Genomic DNA, 24,017 nt, shown 5'->3' on the forward strand with positions numbered 1-24,017 from the left:
CTCGTTCTCAGCGGCCAGAAGGTAGGGAGGGAGGCTGCAGCCGGAAATCTTCGCTCCCCACCTGCCCTCCTGCAGCTCTGGGTGGGCCGGTCTGGGCCTTCTGTGAGTCCAGGGAGGAGGGTGACTGCACCACCCTCAGCAGGGAGTGAAGGCCTGGGGGCAGCTCTTCAGAGGGTGAATTGCTTCTCGCTGCTGAGCTCCAGGAGCCCAGGGCATAGGTGGTGTACGTCCCCCAAAACCCGGGGGGACAGGGGGCCTCATGGAAAGAACATGACCTTTGACCTTTGACCACCAGGTCTCTCACATTTTCCTGACGCGTGGCAACTGGGTGAGCTCCCTCTGAGTTTGGTTATTCCTGGACAAAATTGGGAAAGAACGTCGCAAGACTGCAGGAAGGATTTTACGAAATGATCTATGCCTGGTACTTAGTGTTCAGCAAATTGACTGAATTGCCATATTTGACCAGAAACAGGGAGGGTAGGAGGTGATGGTCTCTATGTTCTTTTGCACCCGAGGTGTATGATTCTATGAGTTCCAGCTTCTGTCGCAGAAGCTGCTGTGGTCCAACCCCGGGGGTGCCTTTGGTGGACTCTTTTTTCAGCCTGTGTGGGGAGAGCTGCTCGCTCCTGAGCGGCCTCTGGAGGTCGTGGGGACTGAGGCACAAGGTGTCAGAACTGAGGCCCCAGAGGTGGAAGGAAGCTCCTCCCCAGAGGCCAGGGCAGCCAGGGACTCTTGTGGGAGGGAGAACGGGGAGACCAGGAGGCCCCCACAGTGGGGAAGGTCCTCAGGAGCCTGGAGGGCGGGGCAGCCGAGGCCCGGGAGGAGAGGACCGAGGGGAGGGCGGGCGCGGGGCTGCAGCTACCTGGGCAGAGGTGTCTTGTCCTTACCCATTCTGGCCAGGACAGAGGTGACGTTGTCCCCTGAGACGGAGCTTCGTCCCCGAGTCTGAGAGCTCCATCACAGGGGGTCTCAGGAGTGCGGGCCGGGGTGCAGGGCCAGGCTGCTGCCCTATTCATCGTGACCACTGACTTCAAGGAAGGTTTTTAGCCGCGGGGTCAGGGACAAGGGGACCGTTAGGAGTCCTTTCTTGAGGGAAATGATTTCAGCAGTTTGGACTGTGCACACCCTTCCTTGCCCCGCGGCTCCCCTAACTTTGCCTGTGCCGCCTCTCATGGTTGCTTGGCCTTCCATGGGGTTCCTGAACGGAGAGGCACCCGCCACTCCCCTTCTCCTCCACCCCCAGCTGGTGCAGGGGGCCCGCTGCAGGCCTGGATGCTCCCTCGGGAGGAGCGCTTTGGGAAATTGCCTGATGGGTGACCCCAAGGGGGTGTCCTATGCCGGGGGCCGTGCTGACCCCCCGTGGAAGGGTGTTCGCAGTAGGTCGGGTCTTCTGTTTGTCCCAGATCTCCTGGCCCCTTCTTCAGCTCCGCACCCCAGAACATGACCTCACACAGCAACAGCGGGGTCTGGTTAGTGGGGGGGGGCTGCAGGGGGGCAGAGGTGGGAGTAGAATGAGATTACCCTATTTCCTTGCTGGGCCCCCGGCTGGTGGACTTCTCCATCCTGCTGTCTGCCCGGGTTCAACTAACTTTCCCTCACCTTGGATCTGCAGTTCCAGAGACTGCGCCTCCCTGTGGCTTCCCCTCAAACCAGCCCCCACCTTGGCTAGTAGGCCTTGCATTCAAATCCCTTAGTTACCCTGTTTGCAGGTACTGTCTGTTTCCAGTTGGTGCCAAGTAATCACTGGCTGAGCCTTCTCCAGAATTCTCAGGGGCTTCTTGGGGCCCAGTCTCTCTTATGAGTATGGATCCTGAAGCCCGACTGTTGGCACCCGCTTCATTGCTTCACCCTCGCCCCCAGCGGTGACTCTGGGCACATGGCGTCACTTCCCTCAGCCTCACTGTCTCTGCGTGTGAAATGGGCACAATAACAGTGTGTCCTGGGTGGCTGGTTGTGAGAGTGGTGTGAGGGGGCGCGTGCCCAGCCCTGATGAGACCTGGCTCAGTGAACCTGACCTGCGGCTTCTCCTCTGTTTCTGCTCCTGCTTCTCCTCCTCCTCCCTGCTCACCTCCTCTGCACCTGGCACATCCAGGAGGTTGGGGGGGGGGTGCGGGGAAGGCTTCCATTTGGGCAGCTGGTTCTTTGTCTCTGGGTAGATGTGCAGGGAGTTGAGAGGCCGGCAGCTTCCAGCTCGGTGCCTGGAGGAATGTAGTCATTAACGTGATTCCTTCCCGGAGAACCATCAGAGTTTACAGCTAGAAGCATCCTTGGAGAATCCTGGCCTCCCACACTTTAAAACTGGAAACAGAGCGCTCGTGGCCTCGCCTGAAGTCACAGGGTGGGTTACTTAGTGGCCCCCCCCGCCCCTTCCCCCCAGTCCCCTACAAATGGTTTTCTGCTTGAGTTTGTACAGCATCTCTCAGGGGACCCTGATACTTTACTCGGGGTGGAGAGACCACTCCTTTGGTGATGCAAAGAAAACAGAAATGAGAATAAATGCACCTTAGCATCGAAAATAATCATTATCAGCCCAATCCTGACTCTACCACTTCAGTTTTATATCCTGCACTTTTTTGTTTTTTCTTTATTCTCTTAAGCACTGGCCCTAATAACAAGAGAGGGCATCCAATCCCCCCGGTTTTCTGCAGACGGACTCTCCCCAGCGGTGAGCTCAGGGATGTCCGAGCTGCCGACGGTGGGGTCCAGAAGGCAGGGCCCGGGCTGGCAGGACACCCGGAGCCCTGGGGTGATACTTCGGAGGCAGCAGGTACAAAAAGCCCGGCACAGTGTGGATCCTAATTACCCTGGAGGAGGCTGCGTGGACTTGTCTCAGCCAGCTACCGCGGGAGGCCTGGTTCTTGTGCAAGTCAGTCTGAGCCTGAATTCTGCCTCTGGACTCCCAGCCTCGCTGTGACTCAGGGGCAGGTCCTCACGGTTTGGGTGGCCTGGGCACTTGGAAGGAAGAAGTTCACGGGTGTGGGTGAGGCGAGGAAGGGCTAAAGCAGCAGGCAACCGTGCAGCGGGGGAACAACGCTGAGGAGAGGGCCCACCGGGAGAACGAGGGTCAGGGGACCAGAAGGGCTCTGCCTCTGTCCCTGAACCTAGTTGCTGGGCTGGTCATACCCACGGAGGCCACGGCTTGTGGCCATGAGAAAGGGAGGAAGAGCCCCATTATTTGCCGTGTCTGTCTCCACTCTCCTTTGCTCTGATGACCTTGAAGAGCCTTTTGTTCCTCCTGTCCCAGTTCGGTTTCCATGGGAACTGGAGTGCCACGTCATCTCTCTGCTGAGGTGCCTGCCCCCAGGATGCCGTGAACACCTAGGGGAAAAGCTGTTGGAGAACAATAAGCTATCTCAGAAATTACCCTGCAGGCCCCTTCCTTATATTCTGCCTCCACTTTCGGCCGGGGTTTTAGGGGTTTGGTTTCATGTCCCCGCACTCACCGAGGCTGTCAGGGAATAGGCCGCTGTCTTCCATTCCGTCTGGATCTTCGGTCCTTAGCAACTGTCCCGTGCCTGGGTGGAGTGTGATAATTGCTTCCCGAGGGACTCAGGGGCGGGGGCTGTGGGCACATGAAGTAATGCGATGTCCTCTCAATAAATCCAGATAACAACATAGGGCTCTTTGAATTCTGGCCTCTCCCCAAATGTGCCACCTGACAAAGTGACTTCATGACGGAGCCATGAACTGCTCTAGATGCATTTTATTCGAACTTCTCAAACAAGCTAATGATACATTTACAAGTGGTCACTTACAACCAAGTTGACTGATAGCCATGGAACATTCTGGAACGGGCTGTGGGCTACTCAGCAGGACCCTGGACAGGGGACAGATTTGGAATGAGCAGTCTCCTCGCAGTAGTTCTTACAGAGCTGTTGAGAGCAGACTCTGGAGCCGGTGTGCCTGGCTCAAATCCCAGCTCTGCCACTTAGGAGCTGTGTGAACCTGAGCAGGGAACTTGGCCTGAATCAGAGTGTCTTCATCCATAAAATGGGATGATAACAGACTTTATCTCATAGACTTGCTGTGTTAAATGAATGGATACACAAAAAGTGCTCAGAACATACCTCTGCAGAGTAAGTTCTAGAAATCTTATTATTACCATCATTATCCTGTTTTACTCATCCTGAGAGACATCTCTGAAATCTGCAGATTTTTTTTTTTCTGTCTTCTTGGTACATAACATATGGTATGCCTTACAGGAGGTTGTATTTTAGATTCAGTTAAATTCATTATTGTTGTAATTATTTCCAACCTCTAGCACAATGTCTGGTAAAATAACGAGGACTTGATGTACTTTTGGAAAAACCACATTCTCTGGAGACTTAGACCTCCCAGGTATCTCTCCAGGCCTTCCCCTCCTGGTGTCTGAGTGCTTAAAGGTATGTCAGCGTGATCATCAGTGGGGGCTTAGTGATGATCAGAATAGAAGCTCCATCAGCCAGACAAGCAGTTGCTGATTCTAGACAATGTGGTCATCTCATTTCCTTATCCTTAGCCATCAGGCCAGATGTTTTAGCTGGCTTTTCAGTGTTGGGTGGGTATGTTGACTCATTTTGCATTATTCTGACAATCAGAGGGAGTCTTGTGTCTGGATTAGTAAGAGTTCTCCAGAGAAACAGAACCAAGAGAATATGTACTACATACATAAAAGGAATTGGATCATGTAATTTTATGGCTGGCAAGTCCAAAATCTACAGAGTAGGTTAGCAGGCTGGAGACCCAAGAAGGAGCCAGTGTTGCAGATCGAGTCTGAAGACCCTTTGCTGCAGAATTCTTTCATGCTCAGGTGAGGTCAATCTTTTGTTCTAGCCAGGCCTTCAACTGATTGGGTGAGGCCCACCTAGGCCACGGAGGGCAATCTGCTTTACTCAAAGTCTACTGACTTAAATGTTAATCTCATCCAAAATACCCTCACAGAAACATCTAGAATAATGTTTGGCCAAATATCTGGGCACCTTGTCTTAACTAAACTGTCACAAAAATTCGCCATCACAGTGACTTACAGAGAAGATGCCTGGAGTAAAGGAGTTGTGTACTTGCCTTGGGGATACCACACCCCCTCCCCTGTGAAGTCCTGCTGGTCTGGGCTAAACTCTACAATCGTGTCTTCTATTATCCCCCCAACAACCCTGCACGTTAGGCAGGAATATATTCATTTTTCCAATGAAAAAACAAAAATCAGAGTTTAAACGACTTATTAGTAGATAACTCTGGGCAACTAGATGATCCATGACTCAAAGCCAGCCTTATCTGTCATTAGCTCTTGCTTGTCAAGAATAGTAATAATTACGGTTGCTATTATTTTATTATATTTAGCACTTAGGCTTACTGTATTTCAGGCACTGTTCTAAGCACTTTACATATATTAACATTTAAAATGAGCTCAGTGTCTTAACCATCCCCTAGAATGCTGCAGACAGATGTGATAAACAAGTCATTTGAAGGTGTGAAGCGCCTGCAGTCCCCATGGCCTAGGCTGCCCCCCCCCCCCCCAGGGCTCTGGGCTCCCTGGGGCTAGTGGTCTCTCTCCCATCTGCCAATCTCTGTCCCTGCTATTTTTACTGAGCAACTGATTAATGCCTGCTCAGGGTGGGCATGCCCACTCTGTGGCATTCACATCTCATCAGTTCTTCGCACCTTCTAATTGCTTCTGAGATTATCTCCTCTCTGTTTGACACGTCTGATGAAGAGAGGAGGACACTTCCAGGAACTGGGGATGCTGTCAACACCCCAGGCTCATCTACGTCCACCGTCCTGCACTCTCATTTTGCACCTTTTCTTCGTTGCCAGTAGCTCCGCCCTGCCTTCCTCGTGAGAAATGTGAACCTCGTTAGCAGGACGTCGGTCTGTCTCTGAGCGTTCACCCAAGGGTTGGAGTCCTGTGAGCACACGGCTGCTGTAAGGTCTTTGTGCTCACCCTGACTCCTGACTGAGATATCTTTGTAGTAAAAGCCCATTTCTCTCTCATGTCAGGCCAGAGCTGGGGGTGAGGGAGGCACAAGAAAAGAAAGGAAGTGTCACCTTGATTGACAGGCTAGTTGGCACATCTAGAAGTCACGGGTCATTATGTGGTGTGAGCAGTGAGTGCTACCAAGACTGTGGGCATTCACTGGGAGCGGGGAGGCCTGAGGCTTGGTTTGGTTAAGAGGAAAAAGGGGGTGCTGACTTCACCTGGGCAGGGAAGGATAAACGGGACTTTAAAGGGCAAAGGCAGGGGAGAAGGAAGGCAACGGGGACCACCTGGGAGGAACGGGACGCCCCAGAGAGGGGGGTTCTCCACTGTGGGCTTGCCAGTGTGGTCCACATCCCAGTACTCCCATTTTCTCAGGGATCATCCGCTGCTGTGCCTTCTCCGGGAGCTCGTTCCTACCAGCATTTCAACATGCTAAGCCTCTAGCACCTGCAAATAGCAGCACACGGTCAGAACTCGGAAGTCAGCCCGCACCCCATCTCTCGATGCCCCAGTTCTCTGGTCCACTTCAGAGCCAGTCTTCCAGAAGGTGTATACTGTCGGCCTCCGACTTCTGCCTCCAACGGCCCTCAGTCCCTTGAAGCCGGCCTCCCTCTGCATGCACAGTCCCCCGCGACAGCTCTTGCTAAGGGACATTTGTCAGTCCTCACCACTGTCTTGCTCTTAGCAGCATCTGGCAGTAGTCACCACTCGCTTCTCCTTGAAGTGCCCTCTCCTTTGTCCCCAGGGACCCCAGGCAGGTGCTACTGGTTTGTCCCCTACCTTTCTGATTGTCCCGTCTGGGCTTCTTTCCCAACACATGTTCACTGGCACATCGTACCAGGGGCATTTCAGGTGCAACATGTGAGGAGTGAAACTCACCCTTTTTCTAAACCCGATCATTCTCCGCTAGCTTTGTCTTCATAAATGTGATCCCTGTACATCCAGTTAAGTTGCTCAAGCCCAAAACAAGGGAGTGAGTCTTTCTATCCCTCGCCCTACTCTGTCCACTCCTCTCATTCCTTTCTATTACCAGGTCCTCTTCACTTTACCTCTTGAATGTCACCAGTTAATTCTGTGTGTCAACTTGAAGAATTAAATTGACTTAACTGGCCACAGGGTGCTCAGATGAAACATTGTTTCTGGGTGTGGAAATTAGCACTTGAATCAGTGGACTTAAGAAAGGAGGTTGCCTTCCGCAGTATGGGAGGGCATCCTCCAATCAGTTGGGGCCTGAACGGAACAAAAGGCAGAGAAGGAGGAATTTGCTCCCTTTTTTCCTGCCTCACTGTTGAGCTGGACATCTCATCTCATTTTCTCTTGCCTTTAGACCAGGATTTATACCATCGGCTCCCCTCGTTTGCAAGTGTTTGGACTCAGACTAAATCATACTGCTGGCTTTCCTGGGTCTCTGGCCCGCAGATGGCACGTGGTGGGACTTTTCAGTCTCCATAACTGGGTGAGCCAATTCCGGCAATAAATCTCTCTGTCTTTATGTATATGTATATATAAATGCTTCTATGTATATACAAAGCCCAACATACTATATATAATATATACAAGCATATATATACACACACATATATATCTATATATCTTACAGGGTCTGTTTATCTGGAGATCCCTGATATAGATATATACGTATATAGATAGATATCTCTGCTGATTTACTTCTACTCCCCTAGTCCAAACCACCTACATCTCTTCCCTGGACTAATAACTCACTTCTAACCAATTTTCCCACATCCATTCCTGCTTTTCCTTTATCTTATTCTCCATACCGTAGTCAAATTGATCTTTTAAAAATTGCAAATATCATTTTGCAGCTGCTCTAATTAAGACCTGCCAGTAGCCTCTTTTTGCTGCAGACCCAAACCCTTCCCGTGGCCAGAAGGTGCGCCTGGGCTGGCTGCCGCAAGGCTGACCCCACACCTGCCCCGTGGCCTTCTCCCTCGCGCCCCGCCCCCCCGCTTCGCTGGCCCCGTCACTTCCTCCCGCACCCCAAGCTCGTGCCTTACTCTTGGCTTTTTCACAAGCTGTCCCCTAAGTCTAAGGACATTTTCCTTCTAAGCCTTTACCTAGTTCTTGTTTTCTTGTTATATGTTCTCTCAGGGCACTCCGCTCAGAGCAGATCTTGAAATGCTAACTCAACATTAATTGCAGAACTCATTTTGAGATACCTCCCCTCCTCCCCTGTTCATCTGCTCCCTCTGCGGTGCCCTGACCTGGGTGCCACACACGCTAGGACCTCAGGAATCCCCCTAACACGCCCACCTCTCTGCTGCTGGCTGGTTTCACCCTGGAAACCACAAATCTGTTTGCTGCACTTTCTTACTTCAAAACTCTTCGGTGTCTTCAACTGACCTATGGCTGTGCTTGTCAATCATTTCCACGTGGGTGAAGGGGGTCCAGGAGGTTACACAGAACAGCCCATGTCGAGCATGACATTTTTCTGAAGTTGCACAGTGTGTTTTAAAAGTTCATGTGAAGGGGCGCCTGGGTGGCTCAGTCGGTTAAGCGACTGCCTTCGGCTCGGGTCATGATCCTGGAGTCCCTGGATTGAGTCCCGCATCGGGCTCCCTGCTCGGCGGGGAGTCTGCTTCTCCCTCTGACCCTCCCCCCTCTCATGTGCTCTCTCTCTCTCAAATAAATAAAATCTTTAAAAATAAAAAAAAAATTGGGCGCCTGGGTGGCTCAGTTGGTTAAGCGACTGCCTTCGGCTCAGGTCATGATCCTGGAGTCCCGGGATCGAGTCCCGCATCGGGCTCCTTGCTCGGCAGGGAGTCTGCTTCTCCCTCTGACCCTTCCCCCCTCATGCTCTCTCTCTCTCTCATTCTCTCTCTCTCAAATAAATAAATAAAATCTTAAAAAAAAAAAGTTCATGTGAAGTCTGCATTCCAGTCTACAATATCCATTGGTAAAAAATAGAAATTATACTTCCCCACAAAATCCACACACACAAAAAGGGATGCTCCAAGAAGCTGTCTCCTAATTCCCGTGGGGCCCCCCTATGCTGCCATGACTGCCATGTGGTCCCAGGAAGAGAAGCATGTAAGTTTGAGAAGGTCAAATTTGATGATCTTCATAGAAGATGAGGTTGGGGCTCAACCCCACCCCTTGGGTCCACCGTTGGGTGTCCCACAGGTGCAGTGGATAGTCCCCATTCGTGCTGACAAGTTCTCAGCTCACATGCTCATGGCCATTTTCTCAGTGCAATGAGAGCTTGCTCAGCCAGTGTTCAAGACAGCCCAATCCTGAAATTTGGGGAATTTAAAACCTCTAGGGCAACACTTAACTGATGACAGAAAACAGTTGGTATGTAAATCCTCCAGCTTCCATTGGTGGGTCATTTATGAGCCAGTTGGGGCTTCCAGGATGACTATGCTAAGATGTAGTTAGACGTGTGAGACACTTATAGAGGGTGACAGATAAATGGACTTTGAAGGCTGAGGCAGAGCTTGAAGGCACCTGCATCTGGAGGCTGTCCATCAGTTGCATCCCTGTGGCTGGTTCTGTCACAAAAGGAGATCATTATCTCCATTTGCAGGGGACGCTAAGCAACTGGCACTTGGTCAGGGGGTGAGCTATAGATCCAAGGCTTGACTGGAGGCCATGATGAGGAAACCGAAGGAGATTGGATTCTTGTTAATGGCAGAAGTTGGGGTATACTGAGTTCTCAGCCACACCTGGGACAAGGCCAATGGCCTGAAAAGGCCAGGTTGACTCATGAGGTTGATGAGAACTGCAGGAGACCTCAGTGTCATAGTGAACCTGCGATGGGCAACCTGAGGCCATCTGCCGCCGGGGCCATGTCAGAGCTCTGTGAGCCCAGTGTGGTCTTTCCCATTTCCTAGGATCACATCAGTGACCACAGTCAATTCAAGAGTCCAGGCCCCCAGCACTGCAGTAGCCCCGTGTACCATCTCCCCATCTCCCTGCCCCAAAGATAGCACTGTGTTCCTAGGGCCAGGCTGCCACATGGCTCCTGAACATCCCCTTTTGGGCCAGACGTGAGTTCCCAGTTCCCGATGTGCCCAACTGAGCTGTCTTCCCTGTCTGTGTGGTAGGGCAGGGTCCCTCCCCACCCCTCAACCCAACAGATGGTGGCAGCTGAGCAGGCAAGAAGATCAGAGGGACCTGGTGAAACCCTGGCCTCTCAATGACTTCTGACACATGACACCTGACTCTCTGCCTCTGATCTGTCCTTCTGTGCACAGAAGTCACCTTGTTGGCCAAGATGGGCCTGCTGCCCAGCTATCCTGCACAAAGAGCATGTGAAGCATGACTGGATTTGGTCTCCAATATGTACCACATAAAAGGCAATGGTCATTATGACCAACTCAAAAGTTATTAGGGAAATAGCTACTGTGGAGAACAGTATAGAGGTTACTCAAAAAATTAAAAATGGAATTACTGTAGGATCCAGTAATTCCACCACTGGGTATTTATTTACCCAAAGAAAAGAAAATACTAATTCAAAAAGAGATAGGTACCCCTGTGTTTATTGCAACATTCTTTACAACAGCCAAGATATGGAAGCAGCCCAACTGTCCATCCATAGATGAATGGAAGATGTGGCATATATAGATATGTATATATAATGGGATATTACTTGGCCATAAAAAAGAATGAAATCTTGCCACTTGTGACAATGTAGATGGACCTAGAGGGTATTATACTCTGTCAGACAGAGAAAAACAAATACCATATGATTTCACTCATATGTGGAATTTAAGAAACAAAACAAATGAACAAACCAAGAAAAGAAAAGACAAACCAAAAAATGGACTCCTTTTTTTTTTTTTTAAAGATTTTATGTATTTATTTGACAGAGAGACACACAGCGAGAGAGGGAACACAAGCAGGGGGAGTGGGAGAGAGAGAGAAGCAGGCTTCCCACGGAGCAGGGAGCCCAATGTGGGGCTCGCCCCCTGGACCCTGGGATCATGACCTGATCCTAAGGCAGATGCTTAACGACTGAGCTACCCAGGCACCCCCAAAAATGGACTCTTAAATACAGAGAACAAACTGGTGGTTTCCAGAGGGCAGGTGGGTGGGGGGGTGGTGAAATGGGAGAAGGGGATTAAGAGTACACTTATGATGAGCACTGAGTAATGTATAGAAGTGTGGAATCACTATAGTGTGCACCTGAAACTAATATAACACTGGCTGTTAACTATACTTCAATTAAAAAAAAGAAAGAAAAAAAGAATATCATGACATCAAGTGAAATACTTGTCTCATTATAGGTGTCCCAGAAGAAGAGAGAGAGAAAGGGCTGGGAAACATATTTGAAGAAGAAAATCAGAATTATGAATTAATGCTCACTGCAGATCCTGGAGGGGTGTGTGTGTCTTGTGCATTGCTGTTGTAAATGTGTGAGTGAAAACATTACCATATATTGGACCTGTTCATGAATCTTGGCTGAAGGATTTTGCTACAGAAACCAGAGGCACAACTTCCTGAAAATGGAAGAGTCATGCTGGATGAACCCCTGGAAATGAAAGGTGATAACTCATGAGACATGAAGACCATCCTTAAGTGAATAAGACAAACTTAGTGGAACTCTCTGGAACAGTTTGTTGAAACTGAGGCTGCAACTGCTTCTGGATTATCTTCCAGAATATGCTATTCTAGGCACAATTAAATGGGACTGGGGTGGAGTGAGGGGCAATAATGTGGGAATCAACTCTATTAACTATTGATGAAGTTTTCCGCCCATGGGTAATTTCTTACGTTTTCCTCCCTGGGATCTTATATTGAAAAGAAGCCAGTAGCTTCATTCCATTTACCTTTCTGCCCACCCGCTACTTCATAGGAGTCAACCGTCTTTCCTTCAATTGTTATAAAAATGCAAATCTGTGAGGAGAATATGGAAATTCACTCTTTTAAGCTAGCTACATGGCAGACATCCCAATAGAAACCAACAAAATGACATCAAGTTTAAAAGAATGCTTCAAAAATGGAGATAAGGCATTTAGATGGGCAGTGGAAGTCAAAAGAAATTGCAAAGCTACAAAGTCAAAAGAACTAACGAGGAGAGCAATTCAGAGCAATCTAGATCATGTGGCCAGAAAAATAAGCCATATTCAGAAGAAAGAGAAGAAGGTATTAGAGTGAACCCCCGAGAATCCTCTTGTTCAAGGATGGGTCCTCTTGTTTGGCCATTCTGGGGCTGGGGTTCCTGGGAGCGAGCAGCCCAGTGCAGGAGGGACTTTGAAGGATGCACTCTGCTCCACGTGGGTAAATGAGTGTTGCCTCATGCTGCGTGATCTTGCTGTTTTCACCTCATGACTCTTCCTCGGACTCCTCATTCAGCATCTCCTCAGAATCCCAGAGGCTCTAGGAGCAGTAGTTGCGTTTGGCTCTGGGAGGGTCTCCTTGAACTGCCATCCCTCAGAGTGCTGGAAGGCGGGGGGTGGGGGGCGTCGTGAATTCCTTCTCCCAGTTCCTTTATAGACCCCTCTTCTCCAGCTGGCTTATTAAATGAAGGAATTCCTTAAGGATCATTCTTCTTTTTCCATGCTTTCTCTGCTCGGTCTGCTCAAGGACCTGCTTCTCTTTCCGTGCTCTTTCTTCAAGGGCGATCTCATCTGCAGATTCAGCTCCACTTCCCACTTATCCACTGATGATGCTCAAACTCAGAGCTCTTCCTGTTCTCAGCCTCTGAACTCCAGATTTATATATTCAAATGGCTACTTTTGAGTGTCCTCAGATGTACCTCAAATGTGAACATGCAAATGCAGAGATTTGGTCTGAAACCATACCCATACCAGTCTCACTCTCTCCACTGCCATCACCAAAACTCATGTCTACTGCAATGCAGCGAGGCTCAGGGGATGACCCAACCATCTATCTGCTTCTGCAAGCCAGAGGCCCGGGTGTCCTCAATGACACCCCCAGGATCCCGTCGTTGATGATTCCTCTTGCATTTTCCCAAAGCCATCTACATCTCCTCAACTCTACTGCTGCCTCCTTAGACCAAGTTACCAACATTTCTCACCCAACTGGCCTCCCAAAGCATCCTCTGGCCCATTCCAAGCCATTCTCTATTCTTAAACAGAGAGGTATTCTAAAAAATGCAAATCTTTCAGTGGTGTTCCATTGCTCTTAAGTTAATGATCAAAATCTGTACCACCGCGGTAGCCTTGGTGCCTTGTCCTCCAGCCCCAGCCCCCAGCACTTTCCCTTCTGTCCAGCTGTTTCTTTGCCCTCCCACACATTATTCTCCTTCTCCAGCAATCTGACTCTTTCTCAAAGAAATGCCCACACTGGGAGGGTTTTCTTCCCCTCCCCTCCTCCTTAGTATCTCCTTCTGACCAAGCCCTTCTCATGCTTCAGACCTCAGCTCAAATGCCACTTCTCCAGACCAGGTAAGATCCGCTGTTATATGGTTTTTTATTTTTCATTGCACCATATCTCTCTCACTCACTGGACTGGCAGAAGCTGAAGTTTACACGATGTGTGAATTTAGTCCATTAATGCTTACCTCCCCACTGGAATCTAAGCTCCTCCAAGACAAGAGATGTGTCTCTTTTGCCCACTGTCAGAACCCCCATCCCAAGCACAGTGCCAGGGCCACAGTGTCCTCGCCCCTTGGCAAGGGTGCCCCACTGAGGTTTGCTCAGGGATGGGTGTATGGGAGGCCGGAACTGCTGCTTCTGCAGGGCTTCCGTCTGCGGACTGTTTCCAGTTGGGAAATACTGCCTCCCTCTGGCTATCTGCAGTGATATGGGCAAGTGAGGGCTGTGGGGGACCTGCAGGACCCTGCAGCTGGATCAGGACAAGCAGCTTTTCCCCAGGTTCATGATGAACGGTTGTGATTCCTTTTTTTGTTTGTTTTATTTTGTTTTGTTTTTCTTAGTTGGAGCATGAAAAAAATCCTGGCAACTGTGTTCACAATGTAACAAGGAATGTAATCCATGCCTGTGTTTTAGCCAGGAGGAACTCAGTAAAAATCCTCACAATACTCAGACTTGTTCTCTGCATGCTGTGAATCCACACATCACAGAGGGTAAATGGCTGATAGTCCACAGGAGGAAGGTTTGCTGGTTGACCAGTTCTCCATAGATTAAACTGAGGAATATGAACATGAGTTGACAGTGGAGGATCCGAAGGTTTTGCCTGGAATTGTCATTGTCTTTTAATAGTGCATTTTAAGTGCATAAATCATGAACACTGATTTGATGTCAGATCATAGATTTTATTTTACTTTTATTTTTTAAAGATTTATTTATTGGTGAGAGAGAGAGATTGTGTGCAAACGAGCAGGGGCAGAGGGGGAGAGAGTTTCCAGATCACCTCTGGAGTAAACTTCAGAGTCCCAAGTAGACTCTGCACTGAGCTTGGAGCCCAACGTGGGGCTCGATCTCACAACCCTGAGATCACGACCTCAGCCAAAGTCAAGAGTTGGACGCTTAACCGACTGAGTCACCTGGGCACCCTAGCAAATCATTGATTTTACAGACGAAACCTGCATTTTAAGTCTTTTCTTTCAATAATTTTTCATGAAAATATTCATGTATTTTTACCTGGTCCTCTAGTAACCAACGACATTGGCATTTGTCTGTGTCTATGAAACAGATTAAGACAGTTGGTCAATGAGACAAGTCAGAGCCATCAATCTGAAACCCTCATACAACTTGGCTGCGGGCTCCCAATGGGCAGGGACCACGTCTTCTTCAATTCTGTTTCCCCAGCTCCTGGCAGGATGCTCAGAGCACAAAAGGTGCATATTGAAATGTGCTAAGTAAATGAATGATTGCAAGTTAAGTCTGGCCTGGAAGGATGGCCTAGAAAGATTTCTGGGGACAACCTAATTCTTCTGTAAAAACCCTTCTCCTGGACCTTTCTACCAGAAAAGGTTTTTGTTTGTTTTGTTTTGGTTGTGTTTTTAAACAACCTTATTTTCATATGCAGAGGAGGAAGGAAATGGTAGGTTTAACCTGGCTGGGGGCTAGTATCCTTGGAGGAGCCTGCGGAGGGGACATTTCTCTAGCAATGAGGCTCCAGCAGTGGAAGGTAGGAGGGGAGCAGGGAAGTCAGAGTGCCCATGATCGAAGCTAGGAAGAGGGGTCATGAAGGGGAAAGGGGGGGGAGAAGTGGCATGAGAGCTAGATTTCTTTGAGTGTCACACAAAGCAGTCCCAATTTTCAAGATGTTATACACGTTGTCATACACGAGTAGTGTCTTACAGATTGAAATTTCCTTTTTAAAGTGAAAACTTTAAAGCCTTTGAAGAGACCAGTTTTCTCTTTCACATGCTGCCTGGAAGTGTTGCAATGCAAAGAGCCTGCTATCTACTTGAAATGAATGTGGAATGAGCTGTCAAGGTCAGTGCTATACAGCAGGAAAGCTTCTGGATATTCCTAAGCAGCCGGCACGCAGCTTGACAACCCGCGTAGGTGGTTCCGTGATGCTGCTGGGCAGGCGCAGGGGGAAATGCAACAGGTGGACACGGGTGTGGTTTGTGGCCCTTAAAGGATCCTCACACAATCCGATCGGTATCTGATGCCCAAGGGATGGGCAATTGTACCTGGAATGAATTTGTTCAGAATGGCTCAGAAGTAGTACCAAGTTTACAACTTGGAAATATTTAGAGTATTCAGAGTCAGCTCTGGCTTTTGAGGGCAGCCAGACTGAGCAGCTCAGAAAGCCTCCCGCTGTGGCTGATAAACTGTGACCCCCTGGGGAATGACAGGACCGCACATCTGAGCCCACACCATCTCGAAATAGAACCGTGTCCCGTCGAGTTGCCCCTCTGACAAAACCCTTTCTGTTGCTTTCCACTGTACTTGGAATACAGCCGTATCTCCCAGTCGGGCATGTCTGAGCCCTGCTTCCCCTCCCTCCACCCCGCCCCATGCTGCAGCCTCCCCGGCCTTTGTTCCCAGCTTCTTCTAGCTCAGGACTCACACACCTGCTCTTCCCTCTGCCCAGAATCAGGTTCTCCCACCACTTTGCCTGATGAATTCATTCCTCCTCATATCCAAGTCTCAGCTCCAGGGCATCTCCTCGGAGGCAGGTCCAGCGTCCTTTCTCAGGTGCACCTGCGCTGTCCTTGACCTCTGTAGCTCTTTCCTTCACTGCCCTTAGTGCAGACTAATTCTCTCATTTGTTTGTGTCCTTTCCTGTCTCTCTCTGCGCTCCCCACCAGACAGCGGATTCCATGGGGAAGAGGATCCTGTCCGGCTTGGTTGCTGCTGAGTCCACAGGGCCCGTGCCTCCTGCTTATGGCACGTAGAAGGTGCTCAATAAATTTTTGTTGAATGAAGGAACGTGTAGGAAAATTGAGGCATTGGAAAGTGAGAGAGCCTCTGGACATCGTGTGGAGTCGGCCTGTGGGTTCTGCCACGAGAGAGCTGTTGAAATGCCTAACAGCTCTCTCCTGAGCCTGGAGGGATGATGTGGTCAGGGGTAAGGTCCAGGTTCTCCTGCCATTGGGGCAACACTGGGATTCTGGGACACACGTAGAGAGGAACGGATACCCGTTCCCCAGGACTTTTTCCTTCTATAGGGAAAGACTGTGAGGGCCCCTGAAGATGGGGTACATGCACAGGGCAGAATTCTAGTCTGGAGCTTGATCTGAAGAAGAAGGAGGGTGGGGGGTGCATTGGACACCCACACCTCTATCCACCAGGAAGCGGTCTGGGTCCCGCTAACACCCTTCCCCTCTTTCATGTCTGTCCTCCGACAACCCCCCCTGTGAGGGGAACAGGTGGGGGGTGAATTCCTGAATGACCATGGCTGAGCACTTCTTCAGGTTAGAAGAGAAAGCAGTTACCACGTAGGTGTTCAAATCCCGCAGGGCTGACTGCAGTCGCTCCCATGAGCGTGTTCATTTCAGAGGCGATCTGGAATGTGGCAATGACATTCAGTGTATGTGCACAAAGGCATCCTAAATGTGCGTACACGTCACCTACTTTCTTACTATGAGCAGCCTCACCCCACTCAGCCCTAGATTTTTCCACCTACGCTATTGCCACTTGGTAGAGAAGGAAGCTCAAAGCATATGCTAATGCACTCAAATTCTCATTAATTCCTCCCCTGTGATTTGGGATTTTTGCCTCAACTGAGAAAGTTGAGGTTATTTAAGTAGGAGCTTCTGAGTAAAAGTAGTCTCTTAGAGAAAAAGGAATGTTTCTGTTTCCGAAACTCCTCCCTAGACATTTAATTGCCCTAAAGTAGTCAACATGCCTTATGGCTGGCATCTAGCAGGGCCTAAAGGGATGGCCAGACTGTGTGCCTTATGTGGGTCGTCGGCCTAGCACAAGCAAAGACTGGGCCAGAGTGGGTTTTCTGAGGGTAACATTTGGGTTTTTGCTCCTTTACTAGCAATGTGTGTATAGTTCTCCTTCACCAAATTGACATCTAGGCTTGACTGGCAAACTGCCCCTTGAGGGATCCATTTCTTGGCCCTGGACGTCGCGTCTTCTTTCTGATCTTGCACAGTATTTGTAGTGTAGTCCCTGGCCAAGAGGCATTCCTGAAGGCAAACAGCCAGCCATTCCCAGAGCTTCCTGACCCTTGCATATGGTTTCTCTTTCCTTCACCACCAGGAAGGCAGCTCCCCTGTTATATTACCAGGGACTTGGGCCCAAGGCTAATTTGGAGGCCCTGCACCCCTTTTGGCCTTGGTCACATGCACTAATCTGCTTATGCCTTATAGACTGAATGCTTGTGTCCTTACCAAATTCATATGTCGGAATCCTAACCCCTAATGTGATGCTATCAGGAGGTGGGCCTGTGAAGGGGACCAGGCCTCTGTGAACCAGGAAACGGGCCCTCACCAGACACCCAATCTGCCAGAGCCTTGATCTTGGACTTCCCAGACTCCAGAACTATGAGAAATGTGTGCTTGTTATTTAAGCCAGACAGCCTATGGTATTTTTGTTATAGCAGCCTGAGTGGCCCCAGACAGACCTCGTTACCATGGGCCACCTCTGAGCCAGACACGGGAAACGCTCCCACGCACGCCAGGGCCGCATGGCCCTTCGTGGGTTAAAATATTGTTCCTGGTTCTATATGAACAAGATGGGGAATTATTAGATGGGGAACAACCCTGGCAAGTTGTTTTATCCTTTCAGAATGGTTTGAGGGAGGGAGCATCAGTCAACCTCCTTTGAAAATCTGGACCGTTCCATTCTCATTGGGTTGGCTAGAGCGGAAGAGAAGCCAATCAATCGAAAACCCTCTACGGCTACCAACAGAAATTTGGTCTTACCTTAAAAAATCCTGAAGCCCTGTGCTAATGTTAAATATCACAGCTTCCTCTGCCCGTGCTCCATTGTTCAGCGAGAGCGAACACTTTGCCCATTAGTGCCATGAATGCAGACTGCCAGTCCTGGGGCTCCCTACGGTGGATCTTGTAAAAGTTACTCATTATTGAGGCAACGGAGATTCTGAATATTTAACACTAACGCGTGTGTGAAAATGATTTGGGGAGAGGGAATGAATGGTCTAATATGAGAATCCACGCTGCTTATGTTGCTTGCTCTTGCAGGCTGAGCCCTGACCCTGGGTCCGGCTCTCCTCAATCCAGTCTCCTCCCAATCTGTGCCCACACTCTCACCTCCAAGCTACTCTAGATACTGATGCTGCATTTTTAGACTAATGAGAACAAGGACAAGTTTGCTTCAACTGGCAGTGACTTTGAACGGGAAACCCCGTGGCCATCTACTTAAAATGGGAAAGAGTGTTCTGTAAGATCAAATCCACTTTATTGGATGATTTTTTTTTTTTTTTTTAGCAGTGCAAGGATGTTCTCTTTAATAAGAAGATTGACAAATCTTACACAGGGAGAAAGAGATTTGACACAGCAGTTTAAGGAGATGTCGTTAGCAAAAAAAACAAGCCAAGCAGAATAAGTGGCTTTTTCCAGAAAGCAATAATTCCCCATCTATTTCTTTTCACAGCTCATTAATTCTCTAGGCATCAGAAAAAGGTGTTTCCCAATTATCCTGCCACAGGAGAAGATTGCTGGTGGATGGAAGCTGAAGCTCCACAGCACAGCCCAGAAATTGGTGATCAGAAGAGGTGGGGCTCTCCTTACTCCTGCTATGCACGCTGATAGCCTCTCTGTATTTGCTGGGGAGGTGCTTGGCTCACAGGCCCTGCCTATTATCATCTATGGCCTTGAGCAAACGAATTAACCTCTCGGCACCTCACTTCTCTCATTGGTAACAAGGGGTTACTAAGAGCTTCTCTGTAGCGTTTGAGAATTAAGTGCAGTCATCCAGGTGAGGCGCCTAACCCACTGCTGGGCACATAGTAGGTGCTCCGGAAAGGGCGTATGCGCCGATCTGTGTTCAGGGCATCTTAGGACACAACAGGCAACTTTTGTGTGTGTGTGTGTTTGTTTTTGGTAATTTCAGTACAAAATTTTTAAGTTGCTATGGCCCTCACATGGGACACGTGGTGGAGGCAGACTGGAAAGCAGGGCCTGGGATAAGGACTGTGAAAGAAGGTGCCCAGTTGTTGCAGGCGGTGAGCAAGGGGGGGGGTGGTTCTCCCCAGACAGACACAGGCTTTTTCTCCTCCAGCGAGGTCAACGGCTCAGGCCAGGATCTTAAAGCAGCGAAGGAAATGACAGGATGTGGGTTCTGGTTGCCCAAAGGCGGCCCCTGAAGGTGGGGGTCACAGGCAACACCCATTCTACCTGGTCTGGAAACAAGGTCCTGGGCGATGCTGTCAACTACTACATGGGTCAGACTTACTGGGAGCTTACCTGCTTCTGAGTTCTCGGGGGCTCCTCCCTTATAGGGGACGATTTCAGGGAGGGAGGTCTTGGAAGCTAAGACAGGAAGTTAGCTTCCAATGCTTTCAGGCACTGACCTGTGAGATCCTGCTTTGGGATTTGGGAGATGTTGAAGCCTATGGGAGTTACCAGTGGGCTCACCTTATAGACTGGCTTTGCTCAGCTCTGTGACCCATCAGAAGTGATGCGTGGGCTCAGAGTTCTATAGCTCAGTGCTATGACCCACATGTGACTGGTGTGTGATCGACTGAAACTCTGGCCCTCATTGACTTTACACTTAGTGAGTGCATGTTTACACAAGAACTTCCAGAAAACTATCTGAAGGATGTTTCTAACTTCAGTTGTATCAACTGGACATGAAGAAGGACTTCCTTGGGATATGAAAGGCAGTCTTCCTGCATTTGAATTTTCATGAGAGAAAGCAGCTAATATGACTAATCGCAGTGCTGTGGGCTCTGACCTCTCAGGGAGCTGGGATGTACTGATCTCATCTGCTTCTCCAGCCGGTACGGCTTCTATAGTTGGCAGAGACATGATAGGGCCTGGGTTCACGGAGGCCGCCGCAGAGTTCGAGAACTGGGGAGTGGCTCGCTGTCCCCATCCTTGCTTAGCTGCCTCACTGAGAGGCACTGATGGGTTTTGACTAAGGCCAGTTTTAGATCTGGCTGGGGGGTGGGGGGGCGAGGAAATAGTCCTGCTGTGCAAGCCCCAGGTCTGCCAGGCCCAGGGTGAGTACTGACCCCACACTGAGAGTTCCAGCTGTAGATCCTCCCACCACCCCCAAGGCATCCTTAGATTCCTGATAGCATGTAGTTCCCCACCGGGGTGCTCAAGGCTGCCTGCTTCCTTTTTCCATGGGGGCAGGATTCCAGGGCATTCTCCATTCCCTCCAGACCTGCTTTGCCACAGAAAAACGCCTGGAATCAGGATTCAGCCCCATGCCTGGGGAGGGAAGGGCCCCTCTTGCTCCCTGTGTCCCTGTGCCTCCTCTCAAGATCCAGGCCCTCCTCTCAAGATCCACAGGCCCAAACACAAGGATCCCCTTCCTCTGCATATGACAGCCCCACGAGAGGTAGTTCCCCACCTCAGGCTGCCTGTCTCCTCTTCTCACCAACCCCTGGACCTAGAACACCCAGCCTGAGGGGCTGTGGGCCTGAGATCCCAAAGCCATTCCCTTTGCTCCGCCTTAACCTCTGCCTCACTTGGGTGCTGTGCTCACTCCCAGGGAAGGTGCCTCGGAGCAAGCAGGTAAATGCTTCCATTATCAAAGGCAAGCTGAGAGCTGTGAAAATCATAATTCTGTGGCTCCATAATTCTGTGGCCAGGAAACATTTGCGACCTCTCTCCAGGTCCAGGTCAGCTACTCAGGCCCTGTCGGCCTCAACACATACCAGACGCGCCTCATTGACACGACAATGCACCCTGTCCCCTTGTCCTCTTCCTGGGCCTCCAGACCGGAAAAGAAGAGCCCTCTGCAAGTTGTCCTTTTTAACGCTCTTCTCTGCTCTCTGCTCTTTTCTCTCTTGAGGCTCACTGGCTCTCCAATTCCCCCACGGATTGCCCTCACCCGTCTCCTCCCCTTCCCCCTTTTGAGGCCTCATGTGGGCTCTCCCGGCCCAGTCTGTGGGGAGGAGGCCCAGGGGCTTCTCAGCTGGACCTGAAGGCCAGGTCATCCCGGGTGGGGGGGAACCCCCTCGCTGTGCCTCCCATCCACCTCCCCCCAGATAGGGGTGCTGAGCCTGAGTCAGAATATCTCTGCAGTGATTGGTGGGGATGCTTATTTTAAACATTTAATTCCTTGCCCCTCTGTTTTCCTCCCCCCTCCTGGTTTCCGTCCTGACTGGCTCATCTTGCCTTCGGAACCCCAGCTTTCTCCATGGATCACACCCCAGGCTGAGGCGGTGGAAAAGAGCTATGGTGAAGGTTATAAGTACTTTGAGATTCTGGGGCCAGAAGTACCAGAAAAGAACGGGCCGCTGGGTTCTCCGTTGGGTGGGAGCAGCGGGCCCCCGTGCGGTCGGGAATGGCCAGGACGCGGCTGATGACAGCTTTCCATGTGCTCGGGGCTGCGCTGTGGCCCAAGCCACCTTCTGAGGGTCACTGTAAGGAGATCAGTTATCTAGTAGGCTACACGTGACACGCAGAACACAGCAGAGGAGACGCATATGCTTCACAGATGATAAGAGACCATTAGGGCCCCGTCCTCCATGGCTCTCAGGCAGTGGACAATAGGCTGGGAGCTGACAGGGACTGCCGGCCTAACTCGCATGGACCTTGACGCATGAGGTCTGCGAGCTCACTCTGGGACCAGGGGGTGGCGCTTCCAGGTGGGCAGAATCTCTCCACGCGGAACCCACAGCAAGCCTCCGGGTGGTAGGAATTGGGGGGGGACGGCCCTGTCCAGGTGTCAGCCCCTGGAGGGGAGCTGCTGGTCGGTCTGTGAGACCCAAGCAGGGAGGTGACCCTGGCCAGTGGGACGTGTGTGCGGAGACAGAGGCTGCCCGGTAGCTCTCACTGTGGGGAACCCCATCCCGGCCTGGCCCTGAGCCGTGCTGACGGAAGCTGGGAGCAGAGAGGCAGGGCTGCCTCAGGGGTCCAGGCGCGGGGCCACATGCTCAGGGAGGCCTGAGCTGGGAGATTCCAGGACGGATATCCTGTTCCTCCCCACAGAGCCTGGATGGCTCCTGGGCCCCCCAACAGCGCACTCAGCTCCTTCACCCCTCCTCCCCCCAGCTCTGCAGCAGGTACTGTGCTCAGAGGCCAGGGAGGGGGGGTCGGGGGGCGAGTACAGTCCTCACACGGAGCCCCTGTTCTCCCGGGACCCACTCAGCCCCTCAGGCTCGTCCTCTCCCTCCTGCTCGGCCTCTGTACGCAGCCCTGTTTCAGCACAGCCCCCCGGCAGGGGCGGGCTCGGGAGGTACTGGAGGAGCCGGCCTTCCCGCTGCATTTCTGCCAGCTCCTTGGCACAGCAGCTGGGCGTGTTGGTCTCGTACGTGTCATGGAAGGTGTTGTAGTCCACCTCGTAGAAACCCTTTTCCAACGTGAGGACTGGTGTGAATCGGTGGCCCCAGAGCACCTCGGTATCCATGTAGGAGCTCCGTGCTTGGCAAGTCATGCCTGTGGGGACAGAAGGCACGGAGATTAGGAGTGGCCACCGCCAGCCGTCCATCAGCCGTCCGTCCATCAGCCAGCCAGCCAGCATTTGTTGTACCTCTGCTTGGGCTAAGCACCCCGGAGGTGTAGAGCTGAATAAGACAGTCCTCGCCCTGGAGGAGTTCAAGGTGTGCTAGAGGCAGAACATTAGAAACCAACATGCGAGATTCCGGGGTAGGTTCCTAGAGACTGGAGTGGATAATTCTGGAAGAGCTAGAGCCAGGGACGTGGTTCCTGAGAACAGCATTAAGGTCTCGAAGATTGAGACACAAAAGAGGCAGGAAAAGGGTTTGAACAAAGATAAATTCAGGGCGCCTGGGTGGCTCAGTTGGTTAAGCGGCTGCCTTCGGCTCAGGTCATGACCTGGAGTCCCAAGATCGAGTCCCGCTTTGGGCTCCCTGCTCATCAGGGAGTCTGCTTCTCCCTCTGACCCTTCCCCCTCTCGGGTGCTCTCTCTCTCATTCTCTCCCTCTCAAATAAATAAACAAAATCTTAAAAAAAAAATGTTTAAAATTAAAAAAAAAAAAAAGATAAATTCAGATGGAGTGAATGTAGAGAAGCTGACCATCTTATAGGGCACACAGGGATTGTTTGGGGTAGACACATATGGGCAGAAGCCTCTCTCTCTCTCTCTCTCTCTCTCTCTCTCACACACACACACACACACACACACACACACACACCCCTTGGCTCCTTGATTGCAGCATGCTCCAAAGCCTCCATTCCCTGTCTCCTCAGCCCTTGCTTGCCTATGTTATTTTTAGGTGTTGCTTTCTCTCCAGGGAGGAGAGCAGCTTTGTTTATGGATGAAGAAGCCTCTGTGTTTGGGGTCACAGGAAAACAGCTTGCTGATATTTAATCTTCTGGCCAAGGAAGGTACTGGCGTGTGCTCTCGGGAACGAAGGAGAAGCTGGCTCCAGCTTCCCAGGGTGGGCTTTCTCTGGCAGGGGCCTCGTGCACACCAGACCCAAGTGCAAGGCTGCTTCCCACCCATTTGTGCTCCAGTGCTGGGCACCCCTGAGGTGCCCCCCACACTGTGGGCTTGCAGCCTGCTCTCTGCTCCCTGGGTCTGGCCTGGGCCAGGCCTTTCCATGCAGTCCTCCCCCGTCACAGCTCAGCAGATGCCCCGAGCTGGGCACTGAGCAGCCTAGACCC

The 24,017-nt window shown here is 50.8% G+C and overlaps 1 protein-coding gene across 4 annotated transcripts in view; it reads right to left on the reverse strand.

The window, feature by feature from the left end:
* Window positions 1-18,603: 18,603 nt before the first annotated feature.
* Window positions 18,604-24,017, reverse strand: part of KCNJ5 (potassium inwardly rectifying channel subfamily J member 5) — a 28,261-nt gene continuing 22,847 nt past the window's right edge. For 3 of the 4 annotated variants that reach the window (XM_064577232.1, XM_064577231.1, XM_045894701.3), the window contains one exon: window positions 18,605-22,826. In XM_064577232.1, the coding sequence (XP_064433302.1) occupies window positions 22,504-22,826 (323 nt within the window). In that variant the 3' untranslated portion in view covers window positions 18,605-22,503. Of the gene's footprint in view, window positions 22,827-24,017 lie in introns of all 4 variants that reach the window. The other variant, XM_045894700.3, reaches the window with a different exon arrangement.

Source organism: Mirounga angustirostris, unplaced genomic scaffold, assembly GCF_029215605.1.
Source record: "Mirounga angustirostris isolate CCGP_5_RB_7025 unplaced genomic scaffold, mMirAng1.0.hap1 SCAF_13, whole genome shotgun sequence".
Lineage (NCBI taxonomy): Eukaryota > Metazoa > Chordata > Mammalia > Carnivora > Phocidae > Mirounga > Mirounga angustirostris.